The following is a 24994-nucleotide window of genomic DNA, read 5'->3' on the forward strand; positions in this document are numbered from 1 at the left end:
AGATGGAGCACTGCTTCTTTCAACCTCACGCTAAGTCGCCCTGCCAGCAATTTGACGCTGCACGCCAAAGGCAACCGGACGCATTTTTATCGGGCTCTTCGTCCTGGCTTGACCAATGGCCTCGGGCGCTCACGTTTGAACTGCTGCAGGTCCCTGTTTGTGGCGTTCGCTGGCGCCCGACTCAATTTCGCGCGACCCATCATCGTCAACCGTCAACGTGAACAAGCACTCCACAGCAAGCGCAAGAAGCGTATCCGTACCTAGGTTTTGTGAGTCAACTTGGAGGAGTTGTCGGAGTTGTGCCGAAAGGATACCGCCAACTGCGGTATCGGAATCATCAAGTGCATCCTGCTTGACGCAGCCTGACAGACTCTCCAAACCGCATAGCCATGTGTGCCAACGCTAGCCGCTCTCTGGCCAGCAAGGCTCGTCTTTGATTGCGCGACGCCATGCCGCTTCAGCTGAAAATCGCGTGGAGACGCCGTTATCGTGTCTCCTATCCCCAACGGTCGACGGTGTGGTTGCGAGACGTTCGCTTGGGATGATGGGTGCCAGACTGCCAGTCCCCAGATGCTCCAGCATGCTCCGTGTTGCCGAACCACCTCGGTTCTTCATCCCCAGATGAGTAAAGTCGCTCTGGTGCCGCGAGTGGAGTTGGTCCCAGGCAGAATTGTTCAACCTGACTCCATCATTCGCGGGAGCAGATCACGTAGAGGTCGCCCTTGGCTGCCTTTCAGCTGGCAGGGGGGCGCGGGCTGCTTTGGCGCTATCGTGACAGGGGTAAAGTGTGCCTCATGAAGTGATCGCCCGTCAAACCACCAAATCTGCCACTCCGCGATGCGGAACTAACTTGTCCAGGGGGTGCGGAATAGGATGTGGCTTGATGCGAATTCGAGCTTTATGCCTTCCCCGCGCTCATCTTCCTCTTCCCCAGGAGAGGGGATTGCTGCGTTCTCTTCTCTTAGACATTCTCTTTGAGGGCCCTCTCTGTCACTATTGTCCCGGCGTCTCCGTCGTTCCATTCTTTCGGCCCTTTTGCATGGTTCTTTGATTTTTGAAAATGGCTCGGATATTGATACCCTCTCTGTTGTCTCTGTACATCAGCAGTGTGGCAGCGGCTGCCAACATTGTCTATGTGACGGACCTGTCCATCTACACGTTACTGGTAAGATTTGGTTCGCATCAGTTCCCTCAGTCCAACTGGAGATGCCCTCGAACTCCGGAAGCTGACAGTAGTAGGCACCATGCGCCCAGACGGCCATCTCATACAACATCTTCTCCCAGACATACTCGGCCTGCGGTGAAGCTCCAACAGATCTGCAATCATGTATCTGCACGAAGAACAACAACCTGGCCGCCATCACCTCCTCCATCTCCAAGACCGTCAGCTACAGCTGCGGCTCATCGGCTTCAGACGACCAGACCAGTGTCGCCGCCGTGATCAGCCAGTACTGCAATCCCAACTCGTTAATCACCTTCGCGACACCGACAACGAACATTGTTACCCAATATGCGACTGACGTCCCCGCCTTCTCCAACATGGCGCCGTGCGCCCAGTCTGGTGTATCATACGCCATCAGCTCGATGGTAAGCTCCGTCTCAGTGAAGGTGTCGTGGATGCAGACGTAACTAACATCCATCTTCAGACGTCCCTGTGCCCCGAGCCAGCCAGCCTGATGGCGCCCTGCATCTGCGCAAAGAACGACAACTCGGCGCGCGTGAGCCGCTCCATCGCGTCGCTCGTGCGGTACTCGTGCTCCAACGCGGCCGACGTCACGTCCGCCGGCGACTTCTACGACGCCTACTGCGCCATGAACAAGGGCACCACCGCCTTCCCGACGCCGACGCCGCCGCCCGGCGACATGACGTACTACATCACCGCGCTCTCGCAGTACAGCTCGCTGGTCCCGTGCGCGCAGTCGGGCATGTCGGACGCGATGTACTCCATCTCGAGGGACCTCTGCCCGAGCGGCCCGAAGGCGCTGGCCTCGTGTATGTGTCTGAAGGACGGCGTGACGGCCATGGTTAGCAACACGTTGACGTCGGATGTCAAGTGGTATTGTACCTCGACCGCGTCGGCGGATATCTCGTCGGCGTTGGGTTTGCTGGATTACTACTGCAGCGCGGCCAAGGGGGCTGTGGTCGCGACGGTGGCCGAGTCAAGTAGGAGCCTATGTCCAACGCTTTTGTGTTTTTGATGGGCTAACCAATCCAGTTGCTCAAACTTACCCCACCGCGAAGACGGGTACGGGATCAGGGACTTCGGGGGCCCAGCCGACGGGCACCGCCAGCTCCGACGGCACCTCTGGCGGCGCAGGGACCAGCTCGAGCCGCCCGGGTATCGGAATCATCATTGGCGGCGTTATCGCGCTTGCCGGAGCGCTCAGCATCGCCGGCCTCGTAGCGTTCCTCATCTACCGCCGCAGGAAGAAGACCAAACTGCCTCTGGCGTCGACCATCGGGCCGCCGGACGCATCTGGGAAGCCTGAGCTGGGCGGCACCATGCTTACCGAGCTACCACCCAAGAGCCCCTCGATGACCGTTTCTCAAGTAAGCTCTCCGCGGCCAGATACCATCTCGCCGGCGTCAGCGTACGGTGGCGGCGGGTTTGGACAGTCGCCGGTGGGGGCGGAGCTGCCTGGTCAAGGCCATACGCCCCCAGTGCCTGAGATGCCGGCGAATACCAACGGACAGCTGCAGCCCGGCGGTCAGTGTATGCCCCCTGAGCTGCAGTCTCATGGAGGCTTCGGGAACCAGTACGGACAGAGTTTGCCTTTACCGCCTGAGCTGCAGGGTGGCGGTTACGCGCAGCCTCAGGGGCAGACTACGCCGGTAGAGGCGCACGGCCAGCCGGTTCATCAGGCGTTCGGGGCACAGCAGGCGAGCTATCAGGTACCGGGGCAGCAGAGGGCAGAGCTTCAGGGGATGGGATGGCACTCGGGGCCGACTTTGGGGTATTCTGAGCTGGATTCCGGCCATCAAAGACGGTAGCTAGCACGGGCAAGAGGGTTGGAGGCAAAGATTTACTGAGAGAGATGTCACGAGATATTAGGCTGTGAAGGTTGGTAGATCATGGATAATGAAACACTTGAGCGTGATAGGAAGATATGTGGGCGTTCATTCAGAATGTGGGATGCTGATTTAATGGTTGACCTGCCGGCAATTTTGTTACCGCAATAGTTGATTTAGACATGATACAATAAATTAACAAACAATCCATATTGTTAACACAACCGCGCCGGTGCACTCTTTTGATAGCTAAATCTCATTCTGAGGTCACATAAAAGCCTTCAGACAACTTTTGTCAAGTTTGATTGGTTAGAAGGGGACTCACGAATAGTTCATCGTGTCCTGCCCCCAGCTGATCAACGCCACCTCACCGAGAATGTCTCACCGGTCACCGGCAAGGTCCTCGGTCAGCAGCTCTGACTTCATTGGACCCACCGACGGCCAAAGCTGTGGCTGAGTCATCCGGGTGATTGTCGGTGAGCCAGGCAGCTCCAAGCTCTGTGCGCTTTGATTGGCCAAAAAAGCGCCTTCGCTGTCACCCCGTTGCTGGATGCAGCTTCTCCAGGTGGACAGAGCAGCCTTGCATCCCGACCAGGTGCTCAGGCCGCCCAACCCAAGAAAACATCGGTCGCGCCTGGCCAAAATCTTGCGACTGTCGTCTCCTGTCGTCGCTTACAACCACCCTAACTTTTCGTCGCCCATCACCCCTTCAACGACGTCTCGATCACCAAACGCGGCGTTTGGGTGATTGCCGTCTGAAGACACGGCTTCGACTTTTATTTCCTTTGTTATTGCACTATTTTGAGCCTTCCCCTGTGCAAGACACCTTTCGACAGGCGGGGTGCCGACACGCGACGCCATCACCGCCACTCGACTTTTCGTTTCTATCCCTCCCTCGCCGCGATTTCCGTTCGATGTCAAGCAGCAGAATCTGAGAAAAAATCACAATGGCAGCGGCGGTGGATGTCGGCTACGTAGCTGGCCACCTCGGCTTGCCTGAGTCGACCGTGTCGACCGTCACAACCGAACCTACCCCAGAGCTCGTCGCAAGCCTTCTCGAGGCCGTCATCTCCAAGGCTCGCGAGTACGATGAACTGTATGCGCAAAAGCTGCAGGTCGACATCGAGCTTGAGAGCGCGAACCACAGCGCCGAGTCGAAATGTCAGAGCTTCAAGGCGACCGCCGACAAGGCTTTGAAGGACGTGGAGGAAGTTCGCCAGAAGCTCAAGGAGGAAGGTTTGTGCCTGCCTTCCGTCCCCACTCGTTAGTATCTTCCCACCTTGCTGATCCTATGATTCACAGAGACGAAACGGCAAACGGTCGAGAATGAGCTCCAATCCCTCAAGTCCCGTGGTTCCGACTACGACTCCGAAATCACGACCCTCCGCGACCGCATCGAGTCCCTTCAATCTTCCAACCGTGCAAACATGGCTCTGCTGGAGTCGCGCAATGCCCGCGACTCTGAGCTCTCCGAAGAGCTGGCGAAGCAGCACCAGAAGAACGTACAACTGAACAAGGAAATCACATCTCTCCAACAACAAGTCCAGAGCGCGCAAGCTGCGGTAAGCAGCGCCAAGTACCGCGAAGAATCCCTCCAGCAACAACTCGACCTTGCGCGACGCAACAGCGAATGGTTTGAGACCGAGCTCAAGACCAAGAGCGACGAGGCCTTGAAGTACCGCCGCGAAAAGGGAGCCCGTATCGCCGAGCTGCAGCGTCAGAACGAGGACGCCAAGTCGAACATCGAAGCCCTCAAGCGAAGCGAGCAGCAACTCCGAGACCGTCTCGATGCCGCCCAGGCCAAGGCAGAGGAGGCTCTGACCAAGGTTCAACAGCAGCAGGAGGCCTTTGCACGCAGCGAGGAAAGCTACAAGCACGAGCTGGAAAACAAACAACGTGTCGTCGAGATGACGAATCAGCTTGCCGACAGCCACAGGAAGCGCGTGCAGACCCTCGAGGGTGAGAAGGAGTCTTTGAAGGAGAAGCATTCCAACGAGATTCGAAGGATCCAGCAGGAGCTTGAGAGGGAGAAGGAGACGTGCCGCGAGCTTGAAGAAAGGATCACGCAGCTCGAAGGCGAGCTTGATCAAGCCCATGCCCGAATGGAGCAAGGTCCTCCTCCCGGCTCCCCCGCTCCCCAGACTCCTCGCATGAACGGTTCGCTGCTCGGCCGCCCTGCCTCGCCCTTTGCAACACCTGGCTCTGCCCGTGCCAGGTCTGCGATTACCGCCACCCAAGCCATCGAAGATTTGTACAAGGTCAAGGGGCAGTTGGCAGGGGAGAAGCGCCGGAACCAGCAGCTTGCTGAAGAGCTCGATAACATGATTGCGCTGTTGGAGGCCAAGTCCCCCGAGATCGAGGAACTGCAGAATGAGGCCGACTCACTGAGAGCCGAGATCACCCACATGTCTGAGCTATCTCAGACCAGTTTCGAGGAGCGCGATGCCGCTAAGAAGAGCGCCAGAAAGGCAGAGAGTGCGCTGGCAAACGCCCAAGCTGAGTCCAAGATCCTCCGTACTCAAGTTCGCGATCTCAGCACCCAGATCCAGATGCTGGTCTTCAACATGCACGCCCGCGAGAAGGGTCTTGACCAGCTGACGCGCGAGGAGACTGTTCGCCTCGAGCAGCTTTCCCGAGGCGAGATCACCGAGGGCGCGCTCTCCGATATGTCCGACACCCACCAGTTCATCACGCAAAAGTTCGTCGTCTTCAAGGACATCCAGGAGCTTCAAGCCAAGAACCAGGAACTGCTCCGCGTTACCCGTGAGCTTGCCGAGCAGATGGAGAGCGAGGAGGCTGTGGCCGCCAAGAACCAGGCGGTTGAAGACCACCAGGCCGTGGAGCGTCTGCAACAGGAACTCGCGAGCATGATCAACGAGACGAAGTCACTGAGAACGACAATGGAAAGCTTCAAGGCCGAGCGTGACATGTTCCGCCGTCTGCTTCAACAAAAGGCGTCCGCCGGGGAGCTCGCCTCTATCTTGGGTGGCTCTGAGGATGGTCAACGCCTGCCGCTCGCTAGCATCGAGACGGAAGATGGCGACGGCGTGTCCCCATCTGCAGCTCTCCGCGCTCTGCAAGTGGAATTTGATACCTATCGTAACGACGAGGAGTCTGTTCGACGATCTCTCAGAGAACAGATTGATAGACTCTCGAGCGAGAAGAACAGCCTACAGGGCGAGGTCGCCAAGATTTCCAGCCAAATTACTCTGGCTTCCGAGCGATACGAAATGCTCCACTCCAACTTTGTTGCTCTTCAGAGCGAGAACAAGGAGCTTCAGAAGCGCAATCAGTCCCTGTCCGAGGATTCTATCAAGCAGGAGATCCGGACGCAACAGGTCGCTGAAGAGCTCGTCGACGCCAAGGGCTTGCTGGAGAGCATTCGCAACGAGGCCGCTAATCTCAAGGCAGAGAAGAAGTTGTGGAAGGATATTCAGGATCGCCTCAACCAAGACAACGAGAATCTTGTCCAAGAAAAGACGCGCCTCAACAACTTGCTGGCTACTCAACAGTCAATGCAGAATGAACGCGACATTACCGAGTCCGAGTATAGAAGAAAGACCCAGACCAAGATCGATAGCCTCGAGCAAGAGCTCAACGACACCAAGAGGAAGTTGTCCGACGAGATGGAGGAGGGCAAGAAATTGCAGCTACGAAAGGAGTTTGACGCTCGCGAGGCGCAGAAGCGGATTGACGAGCTATCTACCAGCCTCAGCCAGATTCGCGAGGAGCACGTCGCCATCAAGACCAGCCGGGATCATCTCCAGGCTCGTGTTGATGAGCTCACCATCGAGCTTCGCAGCGCCGAGGAGCGCGCTGGCAGACTTGCGCCACGACCCACACCTCGACCCGGCACCATGGCGCCGCCCGCACCGACAGATGAGGAGAATGAGGCCGAGGTTCGCGAGCTCATCAATGAGGTCTCTGACCTCAAGAGGGAGCTTGACATGGCCAAGTCCCACCTCGAGACCGCCAAGGAGCAGGCTGAGTCGTACAAGCAGCTCAGTGAGCAGAACGAGGAAGCCTTGTCCGAATTTACTGCCTCGCATGACCAGTTCAGAGAGGAGATGGAGTCGACCCTGTCTGGCAAGGATGCCAAGATCAGGGAGTTGGAGCAGCGCGTTGAAGATCTTTCTTCCGAGCTGGCTAACTCCAACAAGGAGCTCTCTCACCTCCGCGACTCCCAGGCTGAGGTGGCCCGCAAGTACGAAGATGAGAAGACGATTTTGGATGACGAGATCAAGCGTTTGAAGGAGGAATCCGAGCGCCACTCGGAGGCAGCCAAGTTCCACCAACAGGATCTTCGTGCTCAGTCCGAGATCACCGCCAAGGCCCAGCAAGATTACGAACAGGAATTGGTCAAGCATGCCGAGGCTGCCAAGCTGGTTCAGCAGCTTCGGACCGAGTACAACGAGCTGAAGAGCCAGACTGCTACTCTCAAGGCCGAGGCCGAATCTGCCAAGGTTGCCCTCACCCAGAGCGAAGGATCTTGGGAGGAGCGTCGCCAGCGACTGGAGCAGGAGATGGCTGAGATCAAGGCCCGCCGCGATGATGTGAACGCTCAGAATAAGCTTCTACACGAGCAGCTTGAGAGCATCGCCAAACAATTCTCGGACTTGAAGCAGAGCAGGACCGCCTCCACAGACGACACCAATGGGGACACCGAGGGTGGCAACGACAGTGCTGCCGACGGCCTTCGCGAGCTCAACAACTACCTTAGACGCGAGAAGGAGATTCTTGAAGTACAGTACGATCTGAAGGTGCAGGAGGCCAAGCGCTTGCAGCAACAGCTCGAGTATTCTCAGTCTCAACTGGACGAAGCTCGCTTGAAGCTCGACCAAGAGCGTCGTTCCCAGTCCGAGAGCGGGCAGGCGTCCATTGCCCACAAAGACCTCATGGAGAAGCTGAACGAACTCAACCTTTACCGTGAGAGCAGCGCCACCCTGCGTAACGAGCTCGCCCAGGCACGCGCTCAAATTGCGGAGAAGAACACCAAGATCGAGGAGCTTGAGGGCAAGGTTCAGCCTCTCGAGGCCCGGATCGAGGAGCTTCAGACACAAAAGGGCTTCCTCGAGGAGGAGATTAAGCAAGTTCAGGAGGACCGCGATAGATGGCAGAAGCGCACCGAGGGCATTCTTACGAAGTACGGCCGCGTCGACCCTGCTGAAATGGAGCAGCTCAAGCAAACCATCGCTGATCTCCAGGCTGAGCGTGATGCTCTCAAGGAAGGCGAGGGCCCTCTACGGACTGAGCTTGAGGAGGCGAAGCAGCTGCTGGAGACGGAGAAGGCGGGCTGGCAGAACACTCGCCAGCGCATGACGGAACAATTCAAGGAACGCTCGAGAAAGATCACCGGCGAGAGGAACGAGGCACTTACCGCCAAGAACGAGGCCATTGCCGAGAAGGATGCCGCCATCACCGAGAAGGAGCAACTCTTGCAGCAATTGTCCTCCGCAAACACCGAGCTCGAGACCACGAGACAGAACCTGCAGGCCACGACCCAGCAGCGCACTGAGTTTGAGCAACAGATCCAGAACTTCCAGCAGCAGGTGCAGAAGTTGCAACAAGAAGCTCAAGCGAATGGCCAGACCGCTCAGCCACCCGCTGCTACCCCCCAGCCTACGGCTGATCCGTCCGCATCGGTGTCTACCGAGATTGTCGCCCAGCTTGAGCAACAGCTTACGGAGATCCGCAGCCAGCTCGATGCAGTCTCTGCCCAGAAGGCAACCGCCGAGCAGGAGCTCGACAACCTCCGCTCGCAACTCCAGACTGTTGTTGCGGAGAGGGACGCGGCCGTCCAGACTGCACAGGAAGCTGCTCAGTCTCAACCCCCAGCTGCGGCTGACGCTGCCCAAGCCGTCCCGGCAGAAGCGGCCACCACGAACGGTGCAGGCGGCCTGACTGACGAGCAGCGCAAGGTCTTGGAGGAGAAGATCGCTGCGGCGGAGGCCAAGGCCGCAGAAGCCGAGCGCAAGGCACAGGAGCTGGAGGAAAATATCCAACAGACCATTAAGGAGCGATCGGACAAGATGCGCAACGCTTTGAACGAGAAGCTGCGCCAATCACGCGAGAAGCTGGATGCGGAGTTCAAAACCAAATTGGAGCAGGAGAAGATTATCTGGAAGGCGGAGAACGCCAGCGCCGCCCCGAGCAAGCTTTCAGAAGAGCAGCCCGCCGTTGCTGCCACCCCTATCAAGCAGCAGCACGATCCCGATGCCGTTCCGACAACACCAATTACCAGCACTCCTGGTGGCACAACAGATCTTTCACAGCTGCCTGATGCTGAGATCCGAAAGTTTCTGTCCACCAACCCGACGGTGCGGAGCATCATGTCTTCCAATCTGCGTAAGAAGCTTGAGGAGCAGACGGCCAAGGTCAAGAGTGAGACGGAGACGACCTTGAAGGTCGAGTTCGAGCAACGAATCAAGGACGCCCGCGAGGAAGGCCAGATGCTGGCGCAGAAGAAGTCGGCATTGCAAATCAATATGAAGGACAACCAACTTCGTGGCGCCAACGCCAAGATCGAGGTTGTCTCTACCGCTGCTACTCAGACTCCTCAGAGACCCGTTGGCGAAGTCTGGGAGGAGGCCAAGGCTGCCAAACCAGCTCCCGCACAACCCACCCCCGCGAAGCCTGCCACCAACGCGCAGCCTCGCCCCTCAATTTCAGCACCGTCCGCTGCCGCAGCGCCGGCACAAGGCGCTGCAAACGCTAGTGGTAAGTTCTCTACTGTCAGTTCTCAACATGATCATGGTTCTAACACGGTTAAAGCACCGCCGGCCACGACCAACCAGGCACAACCTGCCGCTCAACCGCTCAGCGCCATTCCTCAACCTGGCAGCGGCATCCCTCAGCCATCGAGTGGCATTCCCCAAGTCAAGCGACAGATCCCCGCTCCTTCGGATAACAAACAGGCAGCAAATGCTGGGGGTAATCCGTTCGCTGGCGCCACCAACGCCGCTCAGCCGAATCCTTTTACTCAGTCAGCCCAGGGCCAGGCTAACCCCTTCGCCCAAGCTGCCCAAGCGCCGGGACAACAAGGCCAAGCCCAGCAGCCTGCGACGCAGAATCAACCAGCCACACGCAGCACGGGCATTCCCATGCCTGGACAACGTGGAGGCGCAACTGGTCGTGGCCGTGGTGGTGCTTATGCTGCTGGCAATAGAGTGTCGAGTGGAGGAGCCGAGAGAGGCGGAGGTGCCGGTCGTGGTGGACGTGGCGGTGCTAGAGGAGGACATGCTTCCGCGATGAATCCTGGTGCTAATGACTTCCAGCCTGGAAACAAGAGGCCGAGAGGAGATTCGGAAGCCGGGGGAGCAGGCGGCGCCAAGAGGGCGAGAGGAGGTGGTCACTAGAGGCGATCACGTGGAGCATGCGGTAATGGAAGCGGTATCTGATGTTCATCATACTGCATGTATTGATATGGCTTTGGCGGCGGAGGTTTGATGACACCAGGATGAAAAAAGGGGCAGACCAGGTGGTTTGCCGGTGTGTATAGCTACAACATACTCGAAAATGGATTTTCTTATGTCTTCAAACGTTTTTCTTATCCTTGGTCGCCGTGGTATCGAGTGTAAACACCACCTTGTTAACCAGCCGTTACACCTGCATGGTCGACGACTCGCGAACCTTTCATGGTCTCGGTCGCGTAAGTCACGTCTTGGCCAAAGCAGCAACTTCTTCCGCGCGCATTCAGTGACGTACGTCGCCCTTGGTTTAGACAAACGGACCGTCTCTAGGGGCCTTGAAACATGGCCAAACATCCCGCAACTTTAATTCGCACATTTGCAGCGGATGGTGCCGCAGAGACTAGACGAACAGGGCCCCACGACTCAGGGTTCTTCTCTTAGTACAAGTCCGCGCGTGATGGTTCGGCCCCATTTCCGGACCCAGCTCCGGCCCCGCCCCGGACGAGGATCAAAAAAAAAAGTTTTCACCTTGATTTCCACACCTCTTCCTCCCGCGCTCCATAATCTGCTCTACGTCCTCAGACCTGCAACAATTTCCAGCCAGCACTGGGTTTCTAATCGCCCGGCTAGCTCAATCGGTAGAGCGTGAGACTCTTAATCTCAAGGTTGTGGGTTCGACCCCCACGTCGGGCTCAATTCCCGTCAGCGATTGAAACTTCCAGTTCTCTTTTTGCCTTTTTTGGTGTCGTTGTCGGTCATCGTCCTTGGAATGTTCGTTGTCTTTCTCTTGTCGGCACGTGGGCTTGGTCAACAGCATCTGTCCTGTGTTGAACCTTTCTTTTGTCTACTTGTTCTATGCCACGTCCCTTCATAGCTGAATCTCGGGTTCCCTCTTCTTACATCCCACAACAGTCTTGACGTCCGGCACGAATCTGCTCTTAAACATGCTGCCTGGCAGTTTCTCTCCAATGATCTTCCAGTCGTAGTTCATGATCAGATGAACCATCACAATCTTCATCTCATTGCTCGCAAAGAATCTGCCCGGGCATGCATGCATGCCATGCCCGAACGCAAGCCACTCGGGGCTTGTCGAGACGAACTGCCACCTGTTCTCCTGCCCAGGCTGCTCGCGCATCCGGAGGAACCTGTGCCCGTCGAACTTGTCCGCGTCGGGCCCCCAGATGGCCGGGTCACGGTTCTGCCACATCGAAATGCTGACGTGGACACCTTTGGGGAGGTGCGTGCCGTCGGAGAGGGTTACTGGGGCCTCGACCTTACGGTTAAACATGTCTGCCACGCCCCGTGATGTTAGTAACAGATCATAATCACAGTGCGAGGCTGCTTACGAGGTCCGAGGACGTGTAGCCGCGCCGTCTCCTTCAAGCAGCTGTCCATCAACTTGAGCTTATACAAGCTGTTCTTACTCCAACCGTTTTCCTCTCGGAACACTCTCACAATCTCTTCTCGCAGCTGTCCAAAGTACTCCGGGTTCGCGAGCAAATCATACATCAACGCAGTCAAGATGGAAGAAGTGGTGTGGATCGCTGCAAAAGTCAGAAATAGCTGTCCGGCAACGACGTCGAACTCGCGCCCGCGGCGGACCTCCTCGATCCAAGAAAGCGAATCCTTTGACTTCTCGTCGGCGTCTTTTCGGGTCTGGCTGCGTGCTGCTGCGAGTTCGGGCTCCATCAGTTCCTTGGCCAGCGCGATTTGGGACCGGAGGAGGTTGAGGGAGGGGAGGAAGCGGTGGACGAGCGGGCGCAGGAGGACGGGCCATGGGCGGAGGTCGCGGCCAGCGGAGAGGATCAGCGAGGCGAAGGAGATGGAGAGGGCTGCCCATTGTTTCGAGCGGGCGAGGCGGTCGCCGAGGAGGATTTTGGCGGAGAGGCGCGAGGAGAGCTGCAAGGCGACGGGGAAGAATTTCACTTCTTGCCATTCTGGGGAGTTTGTTAGCACGGGATGGAGATTCTAAGATAAAAATGGGTGGGAAACCTTTCGATGCGGGGAGTTGTTCTTTGAGGATGAGGTTGGTTTCTTCGCAGAGACGTTCGGTTATGTGCACTGGCGGGCGGTGTTAGTCAAGCGCTTAACGGATGTGAGACGAAGAGGAGGTAGTACAGAGTTCCTGGTTAAGATTCCGGCGGATGGCTTCTTGAATTATTTCGTCTTTTAGACCGTCTTGAAGGACGTTGAGACCAGGGTAGCGAGTGAGCCAGTGCTTCAAAGTTGGTCAGTATGTCTTCTTGTAAAGGCGCAGAGCGTTAACTGGATTGCGATTGGCTCGAAGAGAATGATAAGTAAGAAAGTAAAGACAGGTACATACTCTCTCAATGAAGCCAGTGAAAGTGAATCGCTTGTCATTCCTGATCTCTTCGGACATGCGTGGGTGTAACATGACCAAGGGGCCGAAAGGAGAGAGGACCTGAAATGGTTTGCCGTTTGTCTACTTTGGATTAGAGATGTTTCTTCACTCAGTCTGAAGCCAGTCCCACCTGCTCAAAGCCATCTCTCAGTAGTTCGAGAGCATCCGAGTTCCATCGCAGCCGAGCTTTCTGATAAGACCAGTCGCCGCTTTCTTGGCCGATGAGTTTGAATCCGCGATACGGCCTGTCCTCCCTCCAATACCAGCCGAGAACGCCGACACACACTGCCAAAAACGCAATCGTTGGGAATATTCCAGGACGGAATGCCGCCAATCGAGTGACCAAGTCCACGGTGAGCATGCTGATTGATTCGCTATCCACCAGAAAAGTGTTCGGGCTACAGCTTGAGGGTGTCACAATTGAGTTTCCGAGACCGAGAACAGCAACGGAATTACCCTCCGAAATAAACTAAGCGATCAAGTCCGCGGAACTATCGGTAGTCGTCAAAAGGTGGCAAATCATCGCGCCACCAGTGCGGGGGAACGACCGTCGCCTTATACTACTACGGACGGTTCTGAATCCGGACGATTCCGTGGAACCATTCAGAGTTTAGACGTTGGAAAGCCCATGAAAAGTATCGTGGTCACTGTGGATGCGACCTTAGTCATTTCGGTGGTCGGGGGCGTTGACGCCGCCGTGGCCGTGGCCGTTGGAGATACCCGCCGGTCTCGTCTGTGCTGATACAACTCCCGAAAGTTTATTGTTGACTACTCGTGCGATCGGATGAGGAGGCCCGGAGGGATACACTCGCTAATGTTGGCCCTGGTTGTAGATCTACTCTATTTTGGGAAGTACTGCGAGTTGCTTTTGAGTTCCCTATTCCCTGTTATCTACTATAGCAATGGTGCTACGAGTTGTCTGACACCTTTGAGGGACTACTCGTTGCGAAGTCTACTAAGATCTGCCTACAGTGCTTTTGTTCATCCCGTCAATGTTCAGCTCATCCTTGAATCTGATGAATAACCATTCAGGCATGTTATATTTGCAGCAGCTCGGAAGATTTCTAGATTCAGAAGTCCCGAGGGTGTCATTGGAGAGTTGTCAACGTTGCTTTCGCAATGCCGAGAACAAGGATACAAGCCCACACCGCTTGGGTTGCATGCCGACAACATCGACCACGATTCATCTCGAGTCAAAGCACACCGCTAGTTGAAAGTCAAGGCATCTTCCCTGCACAGACATGCCATGAGAACAACTCGCACATATAAAAAGACCGAAAACTCCAACGCGGCCTTTAAACCTGACTGCGGCAAAATAGAGTTGTCTACTTCGTATGCGTGTAATCAACACGCAGTCTTTATCAACACCCTGTCATGTTTGTTTCAACCTAACGATTGTGACACCAGGCAAAACGGAAATCTTGAGAGGGACGAGACTCGAACTCGCGCGGGTTGCCCCACCAGGAAACAGATGTTAAGCTGACCTTAACCTGGCGCCATAACCAACTCGGCCACCCTCCCAGATGCGATCTTCGGAAACCCTTGGATCGCTGGTGGATGCTGGGGTAGTCGCGGAAAGAATTTTATATTCCCACGATAGTCAAGACGTTGTGGAGTTGTGGAAAACGAGGCAAATTTGCATCGCTGGATTGGAGTCTAGTGCGGTGGAGCCGGGGCATTTCAAGCTTCTCGAGGATGGCGTCGACCCGCCTAGTCTCTGCAGGGGTGATCAAAAGTCAAAGTCACTCCCGCAATGTTGAACATGTTTCTGTTGATCCCCTAAGTTGGGGGCTCTGGACAAAGTCTGCGACGACCTGACATGCCATGTGATAGTGTGAGTTGACAAGCATCTAGCCGCGCATCCCATGATCCTTGAGGTTCACCACCATCTTCTCTTCCTCCTCTACCAGATGGTGATCCTCACCAGCTCCACAAGACGGGTAGAGCAGATGCATGGGCACCTCTCGTACCCCCAATGACGAGTTTTTCTTGTTTCCCAGCATCATGGCCTCGATGATGTTGCCATCACCGAACTCCGGCTCCGTAAGCACGCGCATCATGACACCAGCAAGCTGCTGCGGTGTCATGGAAAGGTCATTAGGCCGGATTCGGTCACGACAATACTCGGGTTGGAAGATCTCAGTCTGGAATGAAGTTAGTACACTGCCAAAGAAACCAACTGAGGCAGGGATGAACCTACATAGGTCGCTCCAGGGCAGACGGCCGCGACTCTGATTCCGACCTCTTTGTGGAGACGGCCAAGACTCTTCACCATGCTAATGGCAGCCGCCTTACTGGCAAAGTACGTGGGTGTGTGAACCGAGTGGACGTATGCGCCTATACTCGCTACCCAGATCATATTGCCTTTGATGTGGCGGTTCTGGAGCCAGTAGTCAACCGCGATCTGGGCCAAGCGGATCGGGGCAATGGTGTTGACGCTGAAGGTCTGGTACTGCCCGATCTTGGCGTTGGCGTCGTCTTTCGCTAAGGGAGAGACGCCGGGCAAGGTCCAGAAGGAGCTGGAAGGAGGCTCGTAGAGACCTGCGCCGTTGCAAACGATATCGACCTGAGGGAACGTCTTGAGTGCCGTCTCCCACAAGGAGTTGATTTGGCTCCAGTCGACGAGGTCCGTCTTGTGGAAAATAGCGTAGGCTCCGTTTGAGCTGGCGTTCTCCTTTGAGTACTTCTGCACTGTGGCCTCGGCATTTGCTGTGAGCTTGAGGTCGGCGATGACCACCGAGCAGCCGGCTTCTAATAGCAATTGAACGAAAGCATGGTTGATACCTATTGCGAAAAGGACGAAGAGTTAATGCCAATCCAAAGTTTGTCCCAGGGTTTAGGAAATTTACGTACCTGAGCCACCACCAGTGACAATGGCGAACTTGCCATTGACTTCGTAAGTAGACATGCTGGAGTGTCGTATGATTAAAGAGTGAGCATCTGTGGTCCGCGGGTACTATCAGAGAACCAGAAGTGTTAAATATGAGTGAAACACTGCATGACATTCGGCGATTTTCTCAAGACTACAGCAGCTCCCACATTAGATCGTCGCCAAACTGCAGGAAGAGCGGACCCGGGCCCCGGGTGGGATGACGCGGCTGGGCACTATGAGAACCCCGCATCGACGCCGATTATTTTGAGTTGATGTGAGTTCTGAGAGTTTGACTTGAGCGCTTGTAGCACGGAGTACGCAGCCGAGCCAACGTGACTGGGTAAATAATGCCAGGCCCCTGAGAATCAAGTTGGTGACAGCTACTATGTGGTGGCCACTAAAGGTTTGCGGGAGAGGGTTAAGATCGAAATTGAACACACAAGTCATTGAAGCTTATTTTCATCTAGAAGACGCAGGTGGCTTAGCTGGAACCAATCTTGATGCTGAATCGTTTCGTTGTGTTACGTTTCCCATCACATCGCCAAATACTTTCAAAAATCAAACGTCTTGACAATCCATGGATATGACTGCTGTCATGTTGCGAGAAAGCAGAGGAGGCATCAACAAAAACTTAGTTAGCATCAACATCGTACATCATATGAGAGTCAATCCCCGAACGGTTTGTATCTGTCGCACTACCTCACCCAATGTATGTTCTTCTCGCCAAGCTTATCGGCATGTTTACTTCATTACTTGACCCTCCTTCGATGAATCTTACGTACTAGTTTCTTCTGAAAATCAATGTGAATTCGCCTGCAGAGTAAATCTGGTCCGAAAGACCTCCGTTGTTGTTCCCGAAAACCCCTGCGCCAACACGGCCAGGCCATATCATCCTTGTCAACCGTTGGTTCGCATTAGCGGGGGTTGATGGAAATCGAGACCACCAACAAGAATGCAACAAGGGAAGATCGGAGTCACATCCTATTTAGGATAGGAAAAGAGGATCGGAAACCGGGGAACGCGGCAAACGCCTCTCTAAGTGGAAAGTTGCGGCAGTTTCCACTGCGGAGTCTCTTTTCCACATGTCCTGATTTCTGCAGCGCAACGGCGCGCGGCCGCCTGTGCATGTGGCGGCATCGGAATGCATGTTGTGGGGACTTCACCGATGAGATATGAATGCTACGTCTAGTACCATTTTGTTCATTTTCAGGAAAGAGCCTCGCGAGAGACCAGAGTATGGGCCTGGCTAGGTGAAAAGGTTGACAGATCTTCAGACACCGCGGCACAAAGACTGACCACATTTTTTCCACTTAACGAGTTGGCAGACCGGCGACGTACCCAACCGCGATCGCGATTGGATGGCCCCGCCACTCTTGACGGCCACTCAGTGGGCACCTATCATCAATGCATCGATGCGGTTATCTTTCCGACTAGAATGGCTTATGGAATGAAGCTTCATGGCCAAATTAAGTCTTAATGTGTAAAATATGTACATGAAGGGGAAAACCCTTGAAACTATAAACCGGTCTCCATGACACATGGCAGGGAAACCTTCCCTTGTCGACACCATACCTCTCAGAATGATTAGAGGCTTGCTACCAAGCTGGGCAGGAGAACGTTATTATACTCCCATACAACAGTCGAAAAGCCCGCGGAAAAGGCAGCTCCCGTATACCAAGTGGAGAGGTGACCCTGAAGGCCGACCTGCTTCTGGATGAAACCGGCACGAAGGTCATCAGCCGTAACGCGCGGGTGCATCTTGCCGTGGTTTGCGAATGCAGCGAAGCTGAGCGTGCCGTTTGAAGCGGGAATAGTACCGGCCTCGATCATTGTATCAATGGACTGGCCAATAAGTGTCTTCATGCTCTCGGAGGTATCACTCTCAGTGCCAACTGCCGTGAACTGGAAGAGATTCTGGGTTCCGCCGAGGTAGTCAATGCGACCGACCTGAGAGGGAGTCGGGAAGACTGTGTTGTTGCTGGAGCCGGTCTCAGGCAACCTATTTGAATAGGCCGTGCTGAGTTGCAATGAGGGATGCTGAAGAATGCCTGCATAGACTGTTGCGAAGTCAAACTTGTCGAAGACCTCGGACTCAGTCTCGTCGAGATCAAAAGGTGCCATGCTCTCTGCTGTAGGCTCGAAGGCGATGAGAAGGCGCTTGGCCTCTATGCAAGTCGACTTGCCATCAGCTCCAATGACCTCCAAGGACACACCGTCCTCGGTTCGACTTGATGAGGAGACGGTGCTTGAGTACAACACATCATCGCCCAAGAACTCCTCGACGGCCTCGTATAAATCGTACAAACGTCCCGAAGCCGGAACAGCGGCGGCGCCAGTTCCTAACAGAGCGCGAACCATAGGAATGCCAGACGCTTGCACAACAAACAAGGTGGGCACGTCCATGGTGTTGCCGATGCCCTGGGCAGTGGAGTCCCAGATCTGGGGAACAGCAGCCTCAAGGTTGTATTTCTCAACGAAGTCGACGAAAGGCATCAACAAGTCCTCAGGAATATCATCTGGCTCAGGGAAGTTTTCGAAGCCGGGCAGGACCATGTCCTCATACTGAAGAATGACATCGAGATATCTCTGCAAGGCGGGATACATGTCGTCGGATGCAGGTGCAGCAAAGTCTGTCGGCTCGCCCGTCCTGAAGTCGACATAATTGTAGTCAAGTGTTGTAAACTGCATCGAACCGCTTGTTGATACGTTCATGCGATGAACGAAGTCGAAGGTGTTCTTGTACTCCATCCAAGCTTGGACTCCAACGTTGATCGACTTGTTTGACACTGGGTCATAGTAAGAAGCTGTGTGACCGCCCTGTATGCCAATGTCAAAACGCAGACAACAGCAGAAAGATTCGAGAAACTCACAAGCTGGGAGGCTTTCTCGACAACAACCACAGTCTGGTTATGATCGCGCAGCCATACGGCAGCATGAGCACCAGCCGCACCACCACCAACGACAACAACGTCTCGAGAGATGGTCTGGGTACTGCATGTTGGTGCACCAAGAGCTCCCTGAAGGAGGAGTGAGGCCACGAGGGTCAAAGCTGAACGCATCTTGTTGGTATGCATGCCGACCAAGAAACGCCACATTCGTACTGCACGCTGCTGGATGTGCCTGTGACTGCTGCAGTGTGACTCTTTTGAGGACCACGGAGATTTTAAAGATCAAGCCGGTAGTCGACTTACACCACCAATCCGCCTCTTTCGCTATCCCACACATGCCGGCAGTATGCCGACATGAGCAATGGCGTGGAATTCATTTACCGCGGTACACTTCCAAGCAGTCGCGAACGCATTTCGGTTTGGATCCCACGCCGAAGAGTCTTGGCCACTGCTGTGCCTCTTGGATCCTGCCCTTTGGGACCATCGCCGCTGCACGCCGGAAATTGCGATTGAGGAACCGCACACATCACACGTAGGTGTCGGACGACGGTGACCAACAGGAAGAATCTCCCACGATCGAACCACCACTACAGTTGCACGCATGGTCGCATTCAATCGCATCCTTCTATGGGGCTGTGTTGGGATTGAATGCAGGGGTCAAAATGCCACATCGGTCCACCTCCCCGGTGGCAACGTCTGTCTTCCGATCTCCGTGGTTCCTCCCGGGATATCCGGTTGCGGTTCCGGACCAAAACGTCTCGCTGTTTAAGTTTTGAGCTGCGAAAACCGCCCCCAAAAGCCCGGGGTTCTCGCCAGGAACATGTTGCGAGAGGTATAACTGCCCACTTAAAAGCTGCCACAGACTAAGAAGACATCCGCAGCATTCACGAGAAGTCGTCCCTAAAGCGCCATGTAAAGGAGAAATATTCTAGATTGCTGTGGTAAGCGGATCATTGCTCCTGACGGAAACCATTCGCATGAGAGATTCGATGCTCTTGTTCACCGACGGTTACCACGTGGTAACCCTCCTTTTTCTTCTTCGTGCCAGCCCCCTGTGGCAAAATCAGATCCATGAATCTGGACAGGCCAATCTGGGAAATGTCCCCCGTCGAATCGCCTGAAATGAGGGATAAACACGTGTGGCGCCCAGGTATTTCCGCCCTTGCGGCTTGTCACTTACGTAGTCCTCATCTCCTGCGAGAGAGATCTTTCCATGGCATGGTCAAACTCATGATGTATCATGCAACCTGCGAGGCCAAGTCCGATACACATCTGCAGGTCGGTGGCGTTCTTCACTCACCACACTGCATACAGTGGAGCCCCTTTCCAAGCTCCAAGTGAACACCTGTAGCCCTGATTGGATCCTTCGGCAGGACAAGAGCTTGTTCCTCTCTCGATCCTGGTAAGTGGGTGGTGACCGAGACGGTTTCGAGTCCGCAAAGAATCAACTTCCGGATCAAGTCTCCTGGTTCTTCATCGGGATGGTCTTGCGATGAAAAGGATTGGCGTGTGCAAAGGGAGAAGGAAGTTGCCCTTGTTTTTTAAACTGTCAAAGACCCACTGTGAGCAGGATAGTCATGGTTTTGGGACATGTCCATCGAAAGCACGGCCATCAATTTCATCCCTTCCCCTTCGCCGATCAACTGCTGCAATGGACGGTCAGTCCGTCGAGTACGCAAACGAGAGCAATGCGGCCAGAATCGTCGGCGTTGTCGGCGCCTTTCACTTTCTAGCGTTCTCTTTCGTCTCTTTGCGTATCTACGCCCGAGTTGTCGTTCTCAGGGCATTTGGTCTAGATGATGCCCTCATTGTCGTCGCTGCTGTACGCCCACCCTGAAAGATTTGTACAAGTACCTGAGGCACCTCAGCTGACTAGGTTCGAACCAAGCTTCTAGCACTGGCATCGTGGATCTGCCTAGTCCTCCAGATACCACACGGCCTCGGCCGTCATGCGACAACGATAGCGGTTGACGAACGAATAAAATTCGAGCAAATCACCTTCTGGAAGACAGTGATCTCGGATGGAGTGGCTATGGGATTGTTGAGAATTTCCATGGCATACACCTTGCTCCGACTGAAGAGAGACCTCAACTGGTACAAGTGGTCGTTGTACGCCGTGATGGGTATGATGCCTAAGACAACTTTAGCCGCTTGAAAGGAAGTTGACGGGGTATTGTTTTTTGACAGGGTTCGTTGTTGCATATTCAATCCAAGCTATAGTCTGGCTGTTTGTTTACTGCACCCCTTACTCGGGATGGTGGGAATTCCAATGGATGAATCCATTTGATCCAAGATGCCACGACTTCAATGTCTTCCTCAACCTCACATACTGGAACATATGTAAGTTGAAGTCTTCACATTGCCAAGCTAGGTAATACAGACTGATTTTCATATCCACAGCGTGCAATATTTTCACCGACGTCTGCCTGGGAGCTCTGCCCATTCCGATCATCTGGAGCCTGAAGATGAAACTTCGAGTCAGGATATACGTGATAGCAATCCTCAACTTAGGATATTTGTGAGTGTGTCCCATCACAACATTCCGTCTGTGCTGACGTTCATCAATGGAAAGCGCTGTATTGATGGGAATCCTCAAAGCCGTGTTTATGCTTACAACCGGCGGCGCCCCTGACGCTATCTTTGACTATTGGGTTCACTTTTGGCAGAAGTAGGTCATCGAGCAATGGAACATCGAGTCTCAAGTTCTCTGCGGCTAACCACAAGGGCCTGCGCAGTCTCCAACTCAATATCGGCATCATAGCAGCATGCGCTTCCTTCCTCAAACCTCTCGTCGGTCGCTACTTGAAGATCAACAGCTCTGCTGGCTACTATCCCAGCTACGAGAGATACAACCACAGCGGTCGAACACCACTGGGCGCCGAGACGGGTGGTAGTAAAGCCCAAGTCAATAGCAAAAGGCGAACTGTGATTCACGAAGGAAACCTGCAGGACGAATACGAGCTACAGAAGAAGGGTGCAATACATATCAGAGAGCAACAGATGTCACCGACCACAACCGAGATTCATGCCGGGCGCTATATGGGGAACTTTGGGGACCCAATGACATCTGTTTACCCCCCGGCCGTACCCTCGGATACAAACAGTGAAGAGTTGATTTTGCAGAAGACGGAGCCAGCGCAGGGAATTGTCTGCACGAGGAATTTTACTGTACGTTACAGCAACAAATAACATTGTTATTGACGTGGGCTGCAGTTGAGTCGAACATTTTGAGTGGTTGGACCGTTGATACCTGGCTCAAGCCGAACGGAATGGCTCTCCAGCGGCCGAACATTGATGAAGATCAGTCTGGTCGTGCTGGCAAAACTACCGAAGACTCAGAAAAGAACGCATTGGCAACCGAAATCTAGCAACGAGTACCAAATAGTACCTTTTACAATCTTCGCTTTTTTAATATCTCTTGTTCATTGATAAAGAGGCGTCTCCGAGGAACATGGGATGGTGGAAGGTCAGTACCCGGACGCAAAGCTCCGCAAAATCTGGGACAAGCCAGGGGCAGAGACCGGAATCAAGGGGTTATTCTCGCGGCAATATTAATTGATTCCTCTCATCGCCCCAAAAAGGCAAGGCTAAACAGTCTATGCCAGATACATACTTCAAGAAAACTGCGCATGGAATCATGTCCCAGTTTGTCAAAGAAACATGTGTTGCCGCCCCCGCCAACACACATCAAGAACTGAGGAGCCCCTGAGAAGCTTGTGTGAATGCCGCCTGACTGACTGGAAACAACCGACGTAGCCGCTCCGAGAAACGATTGAGTAGTAAAACATCGGTGACCAAGATTCTTTAATTGGCCTTGGATGATAATTATCTACTCTATGCGGACATCTTCAGAGTCGGGGTATCGCGATAAGCCGAGGGGAGTACGCCCTCAAGGGCTGCCTTAATCTGCAGCGCAAGGGTCCGTGAATGCCATCGATGCTGCTGGGTGTATCCACCCATGATCCAGTAGTTCTCCATGTTTAGATGGCGCTTCCACACCCCACGGATCTCGCCCTCCTCATCAAGGTTCCAGGTAGCATCGAGACGGGCTGCGATGTCCTCTGGACCGAGAACGTTCTTATCTCCGTTGACCTTGCCATTCGTGTTTCCACCGCCAAGGACTTCGGCAGCAGTCTTCCGAGCGTTCTTGTCGGCAAAGCCGGTGCACCACAGAATGGCATCCGCGTCAACGATGCTGCCGTCCGAGAAGCGGAGGCCCGTCTCGGTGTACGCCACCGGCTCGGCTCCCGCTTTGAGGCCGGCCTTCCCATCCGCAATCAGGCTTGTAGCACCGACATCGACATAGTGCCCACCGGCGCGCTCAAGGAGGTTGTGCATCAATGCGCAATCGGGGTCGCGACTGTCGAGAACAGGGAAGCCTGCAGCGGCGAGAGACGCGTAACGATCCGGCTCTTGTAGGGCAAACTGAGCGAAGAGACCGCGGCCGAGCTGGCCGTCGATGCATGCAGGCAATGTCAAGAACATCCTGTCGCCGGCGTCGACACCAAGGTTGTACGCTCCGAGACTTCGGGGATTGCAAACGTATTCAACTGGCACAATGTAGGTCGGTGAGCGGACAACCATGGTAGTCTTCAGACCAGCATCGTGACAATCTTGCAGCACATCGAATCCTGTGTTTGCAGAGCCGACGATAATAGCGGACTGGGGGCTAGCGCGTCAGCAAGTACGGAAAATGGTCTCAAAGGGAAAAGTCTCACCTTCACACCTTTTTCCTTCAAAAGGATGGCGTTCTTAAAATCCGCCGAATGAAGGCTGACGCCCTTGTAAAGATGCTCGTCTGCAATCTCCGGAGTGTACGTCTTCTGGGATGAAACTCCGGTTGCTTGTACGAGGTGCTTCGATATGGCAGTGCGCTCTCCTTCAGGAGTCTGGAACTTGACAGTCCACAGCTTTGTCGATTGATCATACGAGGTCGCCTTGATCTTGGCCGATGTGATGATATTGAGATTGAGGGCTTCCACGTATCGTCGAGCCTGCTCAGCTAACTCGTCTTTGGTGAGCAAGTGATCCCCACAAAGCTCATCCGGGTAGCCTGCATAGAAACGAAAAGATTAGCAAGCTCTCCGGAATATGGCTCAATGGTGGACGCCACGTGAGCGTCAGGTGTGCTGGCTTACCCAAATAAGGTAGCTGGCAAAAAGTGGTCGGCACATGGAACTTCAGATAATCGTACCGAAGAGCCCAGTTGTCACCCACTCTGGCGTTCCTCTCGGCCATCACGCTGTCGACTCCAAAAGCTTTGAGACGAGCGGCAAGGGCAAATGCGCTGCAGTAGTAAGACTTAGCTTGGATCTCTGCATAATGATGTATGGGTGGTGACCTACGCGTTACCGCCGCCAATGATGAAAACATCAGACTCAATAGTATCCACTCCCACTAGGTGTCTCTTGGGTGTCTTGAGAAGACTTTCATCTTCGGGATGAATCTCAAGATTCTCTAGCTTGGTACTCAAGATCCAAATCTTCCACTCAATGCTCTCCTTTGAAACATCGGACTGGCGCTTGACGGGAAGTAGGATGAGTCTACCGCTGCAGGTAGCGGCCGGTGAGGCGGTTCGGAAGATTGCCGCACAATCGATGAATTGCTGGAGTATACTTAGCTCTTCTATCACTTGTCGATTTGATCAAACGTCCGATGTCGTATTTGTTACCTACCAGTACTGGGGTGGCCGGGATGAACTGAGCTGAGGCACTGATACTGAGACCGCCAACAATGTCCCTCAGTTGCGTAGTCTCCAAAAGCCCGGCAGCAATGCCGGATGGCGTGGAGAAGCTCCGTAGATGGTATGTCAGAGCAAGCTGGTCCTTCCAAAAGGCCTGGTTAGGAAAGAAGCATTCCGTAAGACGAGCGGCATCGCGGGTTTCCAAAGCAGAATTGAATGCATTCAACGCGAGCTGGGCTTGTTCTGTCGGTTCCTCGCCACCCATGGAACCCTCTTGCACGGTTCCAGGAGCGATCACAGGGACAGGATTTTGGGCCATCATCTTCCGCAGATCCCCAAGTGGGGGGTATTCAATGGGGACTTTGACTGGTTCCATGGCTTTGGTTCATCCTTACGTCAGTAAAGCTGCCGGCATTTGATCTCGAAATCACCTACCTGCAGTCATAATTGCGTGTCAGTAGGGAGTGAAGGGAAGCTAATGATGCATACAGCAGGTGAATCTTGAGCCAACAGCCGCCCGTAATGAGGGAATTGGACATAAAGTAGTATCTGCGACCGAATCTGACCGTTGCAATCGGCAAGCGCAACGGCAAGCGGGGACAAGAATCCTTCTGCCATCCTGAAAAGCGTTGCCGTTGAAGAGCCCCTCTTTGGACCCCTTGCAAGTTCTCTCTTTCAAGGTATCTTCCATTAGCGTGCAAGGGTCGCGGACCAGAACCCGCTTCCGAACTGCTGATTCTACCTGGTACCTGAGTCGCGTCCCCGGCGCCA

The 24994-nt window shown here is 54.5% G+C and overlaps 7 protein-coding genes across 7 annotated transcripts; 3 read left to right on the forward strand and 4 right to left on the reverse strand.

Annotated features, from left to right (window-relative positions):
• Window positions 1-1060: 1060 nt before the first annotated feature.
• GCG54_00003955 (uncharacterized protein) lies at window positions 1061-2991 on the forward strand (the record flags this gene model as incomplete). Its single annotated transcript, XM_045404012.1, has 4 exons — window positions 1061-1165; window positions 1240-1587; window positions 1647-2163; window positions 2216-2991. The coding sequence occupies 4 exons, from the start codon at window positions 1061-1063 to the stop codon at window positions 2989-2991; spliced, it is 1746 nt and encodes a 581-aa protein (XP_045257212.1).
• Window positions 2992-3956: 965 nt separating this feature from the next.
• On the forward strand, window positions 3957-10364 carry GCG54_00003956 (Protein MLP1-like; the record flags this gene model as incomplete). The annotated part of the gene is made up of 3 exons (XM_045404013.1): window positions 3957-4245; window positions 4312-9726; window positions 9781-10364. 3 exons carry the CDS (start codon window positions 3957-3959, stop codon window positions 10362-10364), a joined length of 6288 nt encoding a protein of 2095 aa, XP_045257213.1.
• A 922-nt stretch (window positions 10365-11286) lies between these two features.
• Window positions 11287-13141, reverse strand: GCG54_00003957 (Cytochrome P450 monooxygenase easM; the record flags this gene model as incomplete). The annotated part of the gene is made up of 6 exons (XM_045404014.1): window positions 11287-11708; window positions 11765-12355; window positions 12411-12479; window positions 12537-12636; window positions 12742-12861; window positions 12911-13141. 6 exons carry the CDS (start codon window positions 13139-13141, stop codon window positions 11287-11289), a joined length of 1533 nt encoding a protein of 510 aa, XP_045257214.1.
• A 1489-nt stretch (window positions 13142-14630) lies between these two features.
• GCG54_00003958 (putative oxidoreductase) lies at window positions 14631-15688 on the reverse strand (the record flags this gene model as incomplete). The annotated part of the gene is made up of 3 exons (XM_045404015.1): window positions 14631-14924; window positions 14981-15564; window positions 15634-15688. The coding sequence occupies 3 exons, from the start codon at window positions 15686-15688 to the stop codon at window positions 14631-14633; spliced, it is 933 nt and encodes a 310-aa protein (XP_045257215.1).
• A 1548-nt stretch (window positions 15689-17236) lies between these two features.
• On the reverse strand, window positions 17237-18726 carry GCG54_00003959 (Beta-cyclopiazonate dehydrogenase; the record flags this gene model as incomplete). Its single annotated transcript, XM_045404016.1, has 2 exons — window positions 17237-18469; window positions 18523-18726. The coding sequence occupies 2 exons, from the start codon at window positions 18724-18726 to the stop codon at window positions 17237-17239; spliced, it is 1437 nt and encodes a 478-aa protein (XP_045257216.1).
• Window positions 18727-20191: 1465 nt separating this feature from the next.
• Window positions 20192-21908, forward strand: GCG54_00003960 (uncharacterized protein; the record flags this gene model as incomplete). The annotated part of the gene is made up of 7 exons (XM_045404017.1): window positions 20192-20362; window positions 20417-20663; window positions 20761-20880; window positions 20941-21058; window positions 21113-21191; window positions 21244-21708; window positions 21801-21908. 7 exons carry the CDS (start codon window positions 20192-20194, stop codon window positions 21906-21908), a joined length of 1308 nt encoding a protein of 435 aa, XP_045257217.1.
• Window positions 21909-22374: 466 nt separating this feature from the next.
• Window positions 22375-24599, reverse strand: GCG54_00003961 (uncharacterized protein; the record flags this gene model as incomplete). Its single annotated transcript, XM_045404018.1, has 5 exons — window positions 22375-23202; window positions 23259-23593; window positions 23679-23827; window positions 23886-24145; window positions 24216-24599. 5 exons carry the CDS (start codon window positions 24597-24599, stop codon window positions 22375-22377), a joined length of 1956 nt encoding a protein of 651 aa, XP_045257218.1.
• Window positions 24600-24994: the final 395 nt, after the last annotated feature.

The sequence above is a fragment of the Colletotrichum gloeosporioides genome (assembly GCF_011800055.1).
Source record: "Colletotrichum gloeosporioides strain Lc1 chromosome Unknown consensus_103, whole genome shotgun sequence".
Taxonomy (NCBI): Eukaryota; Fungi; Ascomycota; class Sordariomycetes; order Glomerellales; family Glomerellaceae; genus Colletotrichum; species Colletotrichum gloeosporioides.